General features: G+C 33.2%; 1 protein-coding gene across 2 annotated transcripts; it reads right to left on the reverse strand.

Annotated features, from left to right (window-relative positions):
- Window positions 1–3,851: 3,851 nt before the first annotated feature.
- On the reverse strand, window positions 3,852–9,232 carry LOC129284431 (uncharacterized). Of its 2 annotated transcripts, XM_054919918.1 has the most exons (9): window positions 9,137–9,232; window positions 8,739–9,073; window positions 7,351–7,458; window positions 6,693–7,178; window positions 6,404–6,553; window positions 5,815–5,898; window positions 5,329–5,379; window positions 4,809–5,239; window positions 3,852–4,711 (listed from the first exon to the last, which is right to left on the reverse strand). In XM_054919918.1, exons 2-9 carry the CDS (start codon window positions 9,052–9,054, stop codon window positions 4,094–4,096), a joined length of 2,244 nt encoding a protein of 747 aa, XP_054775893.1. In that variant the 5' UTR covers window positions 9,055–9,073; window positions 9,137–9,232; the 3' UTR covers window positions 3,852–4,093. The 2 variants fall into 2 exon arrangements, with proteins under 2 accessions (XP_054775893.1, XP_054775894.1); XM_054919919.1 differs by lacking the exon at window positions 5,329–5,379.
- Window positions 9,233–10,610: the final 1,378 nt, after the last annotated feature.

Raw genomic sequence — 10,610 nt, forward strand, 5'->3', positions numbered from 1 at the left:
TAAATGTTTCAAAAGGCCACATGGCATAAATGAGTGGCCAAGACAACTTCACAACACCTTTCAGTATCAAAAGTGGGATATCTCTGTATCAGATTTTTCACTCTCCATTATTGGAACTTGAAAGTCCAATTGACAAAAATTTTTTTAACTATAATATTCAAATTATAAGATATTTTTAAATAAAATTTTAAATATTAATAAATATTATTAAATATTATTGACAATTTTATTTTTTAAAATATTAATAAACCAATCTTTCTGCAATGACTTTGTGAGTGGTTCCGCAACTATGTCATTAAAATTGTGGTTCATTGCCATGACTTAACCCGAGATTGTCGTTTGAGATGGTGATATATTCTGCATTGTACCTGTGAGCTTGAAATTGTAGCTAGCAATTAATTGATAATATATCGTCGAAACTCAAAAGGAATGAAGAACATACACAATCACCAATAGAGTTGGAAATAAAAGTTTATTTTGAAAGATCGAGCTTGTAAGTTTTACTTACATAAAAAATTAAACTTGAAAAATGAAAGGTTTATAAGATAATCGAGCTTCAATGGCTTATCTTCTTGTTAATTGGTTTGACATATTCAAAACCATCGCACCTACTGGGCCCAGTATGTGAATCACGTGGTGAGGGAGGGAGGAAGACATGGTGCGGCTTCAAGAGCCGGTACCAGGAGGGAGCCTACTTTGTTTAGAAGACACGTGTCCTATAAATGTTCACAAGGCCACATGGCATAAACTGACCAGCTTGATGGCACCTTTCAGAATCAAAACTTGTGTACCTATGTGTATCAGATCTTTCACTTTCGAATATTGAAACTTGAAGTCCAGTATGAGGTCTTTTTTTAATGTTTTTTATCGTTTACATTTCAGGTACCTTTATTATTAGAAAAAAAAAAAAAAAACAACAACAACAAGCTTTTATCCCATTAGGTGGGGTCGGCTACATGGATTGCAAGATGCCATTGTGCTCTATCATTTATCAAGCTTTTAGAAATATTATTAATTAAGAGATCGCGTTCAACAACTTCCAAGAGTGTTCTCTTAGGCCTTCTTCTACCTCTCTTAATCAAACTCAAAGTTATATGTTTCACTCTTCTCACTGGTACCTCCCTTGGTCTTCTTTGTACATGCCCAAACCATCTCAACCGATTTTTTACCATTTTTCTCAATAGATGACACCCTTATTTTTTCACGTACGTGCTCATTATTTAAAACAATAATGTGAATATCTTTTTTTAATAAGAATTAAAATTTTTGATCATCATATTATATGTAAGATATCAATCCATTTGCATTTCCATTAACCCAACATTGGTCAGTACTGGGTCGGAAGTCTTCTGATGGGGACTTTTTAGTTTTTATTAACAAATTTACTATTCATGCAGACAGTAACCAACCAACCATACAATATTATTAAAGTTGGTCACGTTCGTCGATTATTTTTCTTTTTAATTGGGCAGATCAATGACTTCTGAATGGTCATTTTAAATGGCAAACAATTTTTAGGTCTTTGTTAACAAGAGAATAAAAAAATATTTAAAAGAGTGAAACAATGAGGATAATACTGGGACGACCATTATGAAGCTTTATTTTAAAATATATATATATATATATATATTATATTTTTGGTATCACATCACCTAAAAAATGAATTACAAATTGAGAGGTAGTATTATAAGGCTTTATTAACAATGACTATTCTAATATTAATCTTTGTTATTTCAATCCTTAAACATATACTTCCTTGGGTCCTTATTATAGTACACATCTTAAAAGAATTTTTTAGTCTTTAATGTAATATACTTGATAGAGTATTAATTATATTTGTTAATATTATCTCTATGTCAATGGATTAACTTTAAGAGACAATGTAATGCAAATTTAAAATTTTTTATTCAAATATAAATAAAATTGAAAGTTTATTCTATTTTTTGATAAAGTGAATAGCTTAACCACCATTTTTTAATTTTGGTCAAGTGATATAACTAGAGGTGCTTTATAGTAAGAATTGAAGAGGATATTTATTTCTCTCTCTTATTAATGAAAGAATATTTTAAAAATTTATAAAAAAAATTGAAATTATAAACTATGCAATAGCAAGCCTTAGCCCACTAAGTAAGGTTAGTTACATAGATTATACAATATCATTACATCAACCAAGCTAAAATTATAGAATATACCCTCCCATACCAAATTATAAAACAACTTTGAAGATATTTTATTGTCCCAAAACATAAGACAATTTGATAAAAATAAGGTTTTTTTAATAATATTTTTTTAATATTACTTTCAAGTGGAGAGAGAGAACTAAAATGATATTGCAGTGTAAGGATAAAGTGTGGAGGGATACTTTTAAAAACTTATAACTTTGTTTTGAAAAAGTAAGTTTGTAAAGTGTTATTATTAAAATTTAAGCTTAAAATTTAATTTTTTTTCCTGTACTTATTTTTTAAGAGTGCTAGACATCTATACTCTTAAGTAAGGCAAATTTACTCTTGAATTATTTTTTAAATGAACAAAAAATTCCCTTCCTTTAATCAACAGTCAATTTTTTCATTTTTTATTGACATGACATATGTGTGAGGCCCACACATAATGACATGTAATATGTGACATGTCCTTTGATATTAATTTGTCATTTAACTCTTTTTTTAAAAGTGTTAAGCTCCCTAAAGTTTTTTTTTAAGAGTGCAAGACACTCTGAAATATTGTTAAACAAAATTAAATAAATATTGTTAAAATATAAAGTATTTTAATATTTAAAAATTTAAACATTATTATTTAAAACATTACACCACCCAATTTAATATTTTTGATATTTTTTAATTTTGTATTAAAAATGAAGTAAATGAACCTCCAAGTTAATGAAGGAATTTTTTTTTTCTTATCTCTCTATTCTAGCATATTCATTTAGGCACCATCAAGGTTCAAACACAAGACTTGATGAGCAAGAACCAAGAGGAATTTCACTAAGTCACCAATACATCTCGAGAGGCTTAGCGGCATTAATGGTTGACAAGCTCAACGAACATGCATGATCAATAAGCTGAAGTTGACATCTTGGAATTGCTAGGCGGGAGATTAAAACACAGGAATAGATTTCACCCCAAGTTTTGTTTGATTTTTCATCCTAGTTGGGTTTATATTAGTTGCTTGGCCAATGACGGAACTTCCAGATTTCCAAAAAAAAAAAACTGTTGATGGAACTTCTGGCTTAAAAAAAAAAATTGACCGATGACTGGACAGCTGGCAACAAAGGAAGGCATATGATTGATATAATGTTGGTTCGATTTTTACATATTTATGCTTCGTTTGTCATCTGTGTAATTCCAGGAAGCGGGCTCCGACCCTGATGCTGAACTAGCAACACAACGTGTATGTCGGTGCTTTATTTGACCAAGAAAATATGTTGCCTTCTCTTTAAATAGTTCTAGCAGAGAGAATTAGTCATTTTAATTGTTTTTCTCAATGGAAGAGAGACATTTATAGCTCTTTTAATTTGTCCCGACAAATAACTAGCAAGTGGCGATGAAATTTTTGACTTTGTTCCATATAGTGGAATCAATATCTTTTTTTTTTTTTTTGGGACTCTGATCAAGTCTAACGCTGCCACAAATAAAAAAAAAGATTCAACAAGCAACGTAATTGCAAATTGACTCGCATTAAAATGAAGAGCCAGGAATGTTTTAAAAACTCTCCACTCTTTTCAGGGTTGAACGATTCCTTAATTATTTTTGGCTTGCGCGGTTCCATATGTTCGTGTAACGTTAGGTGAAATTAAAATATCAAAAAGAAATTACTGAAATAGGCACTTGTGTCTAGAATGTAATTTCTAATCAAAATCAAAAACATTGAAGTTTGGGTCAGCATGCATCGCACGTGGCCGATCAAGAGTAAACAAAAATTGTGTGAGCCCAAGATCTGCACGATCACGTCGAGACACACATCTCAAACTGATGCCCTTTTAGGCTGAAAATGAAAGCCATTGGCTTATTACATTATCAAGATTCAAGAGGGAACTTCTTATTCAATATAAAAAACATACAGTAATGAGATGCATCAATTATATTACACACACAATTCAAGGCCACTTCTTGCCCTTCCTCTTGAAGATGCCAGGACCATAAGTAGAAGAAATTATTTCAATCAGAAGAGGGAACTGTAAAAATACAAAGAGGATTACTGGAACACTAGCGAACATAATGACAAGAAGATAAGCCCATGAATGTGATGAGGCATGCTGCAACATCATGATTATTGTTGCAGAAAAGGCGACTAGCATAGTTACGATGGAGAGAAAAAGTGAAGAAAGGCCTATGACCAATTTGGTAGGCAAGGAGTAGAGGAAGTCTTCTTCTGCATAGCGTGATGTAAGGACTCCTAAAAATGTCAGCACAGAAGTAGTAGAAGCAAACAAGGACACTGCATCAGAGATTAAGAAAACTCTAAATAAATTTTTGTTCAAAAATATTGGGTACCCTGAAGTTCCATCATTTCCTCCTGGAACAGTGAAAGCTGTAGCAAACATCATGGTGATGATTAGAGCACCAACAACAGAGCAAGAAGTTGCTGTTTCTTTCATCCATTCCTCTCCTTCCTTCCTTAGTTCTTTGTGGTTTTCTTTAAAATAGTCCAGAGGATTCAACCCTTCTTTGTTTGGATGAAGCCAAAGTCTAGGTTCCACCACTTTCTCTACCGCCTATATATTTGAAAGATGTTACAATCTAGGCCAACGAAATCATACTTCCACTTGCATTCTTTACAAAAGCATTTAATTAATTTAATTAACTTCTAACCTTGAACCACTGCAATTCCCATTGCATTTGCAGAGCAGCACCGGAAATGCGGTTAAGTTGGGAAGAAGGAGCCAATATGGCTGCCATATGAAGCAAGTTGTTGTTCATGGGGCCACTTGGCATCGTTGCTACCACATCCCTAAACCGAAACCCACAGAGGAGGTTGAAAACCTCAGCTTGACGATATTTCACTGCATTGAAGAAAACTTGCCCATTTTTTTGATGAAAAACGACCTTCGAGATTAATTCTGGTTTGGCTTTTAATACTTCGTGCAAGAACCCAACATTCCCCACTTCACCCGCTGTCAACAGTGCTTCTGCAATCATACCCTTTTTATCTTTGTTCAGGGATTTTAGATTCCCACAAACTAGCTTTAGAATTTCATCTGTCAGTGTATGTTGAAGCTTCATGTTACGTATTCCCTCCATTCCTGGACAATTGGTAACTCGAATATATATAAGCATAATCCAGAATCCAACTTAAGTTTTACGAAGCCTTTTGGCATACATAAAAGCATACCTGACAGCTTATTGGTGTACGAGACGAGCAAGTGTAATAGTAGATGTAGCCCTATTGAGATGGAATTTTTTTAGCTTAGTCATTCGAAAAGGGATATCACGTACACAAGCACGCAGAGGATATATGTAGGCATGCATGTATCCATAGGTTTATCTTTTTTTAAGGGTCACGTACACACAGACACATGTATCTTTGTATGTATATGCAGAGGTCTATATTTTTCTTGTTTCATACATTTACAGTGTCATATTGTATGAAAGCATTTAACATATATAAATTATGGATATAAAGGACTTTTCATTATATATGCTTAAATTGAGCACACAAGAATTTCATTTTCAACGTTTACATTTCGACATATATACCTGATTTTCATGTGTGATAAAGAACTATGTGACATCTTTTAATCTATATGTTCTAAGATTTGATTGGTAATATTATCTGATTTCATCTTCAAATAATAAACTGGCAGGGAACATATTGTACCTTCAACTTCGTTACTCATCTCGCTTTCTTGTTCAATATCTACACTGACATGCTCAGTGGCTGTGGTTGGTGGTATTTTGATACCTTCCACCCAAGAAATAATCAAAGAAATGGAGAAATATGAGCTTCTTCAAATACTTAAATAACTAAAAGAACAAGTAATTTGAGTGAAGCTATTCAATCTTTCTGAGATTGTTTCGACTATTTACTTACAAAGAGACATACGTGCACTATATCAATATATCATGCACAAGCAAATAAATTTATAATTACCTATTATGATTTTGTGAAATACAACAAGGCCTATTGGTATTTGGGTTAGCTACAACGTCGTATATGCATCTTGGTACTTCGAATAAAAAAATGGAGGAGGAATCGTAGCTAATAGTTAATATTGGAGCTGCTCCTCAACGTGCTAGCTAATTAAAAAGGGAGATATATACCTTTATTCGATAGGTTTCTATACCAAAAAGGGAGATATATACTCGTCAGCATAATTATATTCAGAATTTTGGCTCGTATAAAATTAACAAACAAGGTATAGAAAATATTGGGATAAAAAACATCAGCTGAAAGGATGAGCACTAACAGTGATAAACACATCGCTTCCAGAACCAAATTTGACTTTTGTTGGGAGAATGAGAAAGGTAGCATGCAATCTGCTGAATTGTTGAGCGCTTCTTTATGTCAGCGGCAAAAAGTAGTTCTGGGCTTCGTTGAAGCAAATGCAAGGCAATATCTATTTGTATATCATAACCATATAGAATGAGATAGAATATCAAAAAATAATGAAACATAGAGAAAGAAATGAAAATGAAACACCTATTATGACTTGTCGATGGAAATTATATTGAAGTAGTAGTTGTAAGAAATGTTACCAAGATTTCCAGTGATGAAACAGAGTCTGAGAAACGAAGCACCCATGATGCCTTTTTCTCCTTTGAAGACTTCCAAAGGAGTCTTGCAATAGAGATAGCGTCCCATTTTATTGAAGCCACAACGAAAAGCCAATGTAACAGGAAATATCCATTTATGGTATTTATTTGAAGTTTCAAGTACTTTTTCATTTTTACTGACCAAGCATTTTGCAATTGAAAGGAGTCCACAATGTGATGCAGCAATTGCAAGTGGAGTATATCCAGAAGCATCGTGTATTACAAGATCATCTGGTTCAGCTAATTCCACCAACTCCTTTACTATGTCCAAATGACCAAACTTTGCAGCCACGTGAAGAGGTGTTTCGCCTCTCGGAGCAAATTTTACCTTCCAATCTCTGCGATGGCGATCAGTGAATGCTTTTACAGCAGGCCAGTTGTCCTCAGATATAGCCTTATAACAATCATCCACTTCACCATCTTCTTGCTCTGTCATCACGTACGTAATCACCAATTTTGTATCAACAACACACATACACGGATAGATCATGCGTGTAATTAAGAGAAAGGATAAGGAGAAATCAACTGAGAATGATTAGTGCATGTGTCTGCATGTATAGAGAAAATTGAATAGTGAACTTTAACGATTTTATTGTAGTACCTGTCTCTTCAGCATCACTTTGTGCTTCTTCTTGTGTTTCGTCCTGTGAACTCGGTTGTTTTCCCTTTGAAGGACCTTTGCTGTTAACTAGCTTATTACGACCTTTCCCTTGACATATAAGAAATGTTCAGTTCAATGTATGACATAAAATATGCATGAGGGTATAGCTTATAAAGAAAATAAAAGAGAAATCAATATTTCCTGTCTTGGTAAAAAAAAAAAAAAAAAAACTTCCTCTGAAGTCTTTAATGATATACCTTAATAATGAATATGCCCACGTTCATCATCATAATTGAGACCCTATTAAGGAAACTCTTGCCCAACATACTGGAACATGTTTGTGTCAATCATTTCTAGCTATTTGCTAGTGTTCTTATCTGGTAACATATAGTAGGACGCGGGTAGCAAAGCGATGACTTTTTAGATGGTAGACAATTTTTCTGTCTTCGGTCCTCCTTCTCTCTCTATATGGAAGACGTTGGATTGGCTACTGACAGAAGCAGCTAAAGAAAGCGGGTAGTTCTAGTTTCCAAGTTAGTTAAGTTAGCTTAGTTGAAACTAAACCAAATGATACGGCTATATTATACTGTAAAACGTATTCACATTTGGTGCTCATCTCTGCCCGCTCATCAGCAAAATGGCTGATCCTAACTTTTTATTTTACGACAAAATGATTTCTGCTGTTATAAATTAATTTTTAGATATTTTTAATATTGTATTTATCAAAACAAAAATTTATAAAAATTATAGAAAATTAATACTAAATCTGGCTGTCTTTTGTGCTTATCCTGATAAGATCTATCATGCCTAGATTTAAAGTTTTATATTCTTTTATTTACCAAAATAAATAATTATAAAAAAAATTTAATAAATCTATTTATCACCAATTTGACCAGCACAAATTTAATCAAGATACTCTAATTTAATATTAAATTTTTTTATAATTTTTACTAATTAACTATGTTCATTTAGTACTTTGGACATGTATATACATATATAATTTGAACAGTTTAATTTAATATTAAATTTTTTTATAATATTTACAAATTAAATATCTAAATATCCGGATAGTTCAAATTTAATATTAATTTTTTTATAATTTTTTTTAAGAAAATTATTTTGATAAATACAATCTTAAAAGTACTCCCTAAAAATCAATTGAAAATGAACGGCAAGGATTATTTTATTTCCAGATCAAAATGAAAGGCTAAGATTTCCCCTTCATTTCCCTTATTTTCTCTTTGCCTTCACCTTGCTTTTTTGTAACAGCTATTACCTCAAGAGTTAATCGATTATTATCACAGTACAGTGCAATATGATTAACTAATGACAAGGGCTTATCTGCAGAAGTTTAAAGATCGAGAAGGCGTTTACTACAGAGGACTGACCTTTGGGAGGAGGATCCTGTGGATTGTAGGCACGACGGAGAGTATTCCATGCAGTATTGGCTTTTTTGATACGTCGTATAAGAGAGTGATTGTTAGTCCCACAAGAGATTTGAATGACGTGCAATGCTGCAGCATTCTTTCTCTGCCATCTAGCAAAATCTTCCCCCCGATTTCCGGTTGGTTTTTCATCACCACTCGTCACTCCCCAAAGATCAAGAGATATTAGATAGTTCTCTACCCATTTAAACCAATCTTTCTGCGACGACTCTGTAAGTGGTTCTGCAACTATGTCGTTGAAATTGCGGTTCGCTGCCATAACTCTACGTAGTGCGTACCTGTGAGTTGACTAGTTGAGTTTGAAATTCGTTGAAAGGAACAAGACTATAGACATTACTTACCTGTTGAACTTGGCTATGCAGCTTTCCTTCTGTGATGGATACTCTGGAACGGTGTGTCAATGGTTTATCTTCTTGAGGATTCACATATAAATAAAAACGACAGCTCGAACCGGGCCCCGCATGATGAGGGAGGGAGGAAAGACATGGTGCGGCTTCAAGAACGTGAAACCAGAGGGAGCTTGCTTCGGTTCGTGTTATCTAAAATATTCTAAATATGTATTATTATTTATTATACCATTATTAAGAGATATCATCTAATAAAATATTATTATAAATAGTCATTATTAGGTTATTTCATCCTTCTTGTATATATTGTTGCACTCATCACAATAATAATAAATACGACATTTTTCAATTTTCTCTTGTCTTTTTATTATCTTTAATAGCTTTTATGATATCAGAGTTATATAATATATTTTTTTCACAAAAGGTAGGTTTTTAAAGAGTGACAATCTTCCTTAGTATTTCTATCCTCCATCCTAAGTTTAGAAGGATCATATTTAAATTGATACTCAGCCACTTGTAAGAGAAGAAGAGAAAAAGTCATTTTCACTTCTTCATAGGACAGTCTCAGAAAATCAAAATTTGTAAATTCGTTAACCATCAGATTAGGCTAAACTTTGATCAACACGTTCATAACATCCAATCTGTCATAACGGTTAGATCGTCGATTTGTTGACTAGTGTGGGAGTTATTCCGTCCACACTACACCCTCTGTGGTATTTGAATTTTTTTTATTGGTGCTGGTTCTTTTTCTTAAAAATGGCAAAGTTAGAGGTTGCTCAACTCATCTCAATTACTTTGAATGATTGCAATCATCACCTTTGGTTGAAAAAATGTAATACTGCTTAGTCTCATTTAGGATCCTCCTCTGTTGCACTTAAGGCTTAGTGTACTTTGAGATCCTTGGTTGAACTTAAAGCTTTGCTGTGCACACTCATTTCCCATTCCTCTAGCCCATCTACTACCTTTTCTACTCTAACTAGTAAATCCATTTGGTATTTTAATCACTCTGCTTGTTGTAATCATATGACAGGTTAGGCAAATTTCTTTTCCTTTATGACACCTAACTTTACTGCCTATTCTATACACCCTGTTGATAATTTTCAAATGCCTGTTAGGCACATTGGTACTGTCTCATTACCTTCCCCATTTATTCATGATACATATTTTGTTTCTGTCATTAGCTTTAACCTTCTCTCTGTTGAACAACTTGTTAATATGGTTTATGATGTATTATTTAGCAAACGTGGTTGTGTTACAATGGATTCTAAAACAAGACAAGTTATATAGATCAGGAGCAAAGTTGGTTGCATGTTTGAGCTAACCTCAATGCTTAGGTCATTGCTCCTACATTGTGTGCTGCCTCTATATCCTCTTTTCCTAATTCCTCTCTTGACTTGTGGAACCATCGTCATGGTCACCCTTCTTTGAGTAAATTACGACCTTTAATTTATAGTGGTCTTTTATGTGA

This window comes from Prosopis cineraria, unplaced genomic scaffold, assembly GCF_029017545.1.
Source record: "Prosopis cineraria cultivar Desert tree isolate PC_DT_omini unplaced genomic scaffold, ASM2901754v1 PC10, whole genome shotgun sequence".
NCBI lineage: Eukaryota > Viridiplantae > Streptophyta > Magnoliopsida > Fabales > Fabaceae > Prosopis > Prosopis cineraria.

What these genes read in the sequence shown, in the direction of transcription:
- LOC129284431 (XM_054919918.1), bottom strand. Translation starts at nt 9,054, where the DNA reads ATGGCAGCGAACCGCAATTTCAACGACATAGTTGCAGAACCACTTACA. An exon ending in AAGTGATGCTGAAGAGACAG is followed by an intron (nt 7,179 to 7,350) that starts GTACTACAATAA and finishes ACGTGATGACAG; the next exon opens with AGCAAGAAGATGGTGAAGTG. An exon ending in TTTCATCACTGGAAATCTTG is followed by an intron (nt 6,554 to 6,692) that starts GTAACATTTCTT and finishes ATATACAAATAG; the next exon opens with ATATTGCCTTGCATTTGCTT.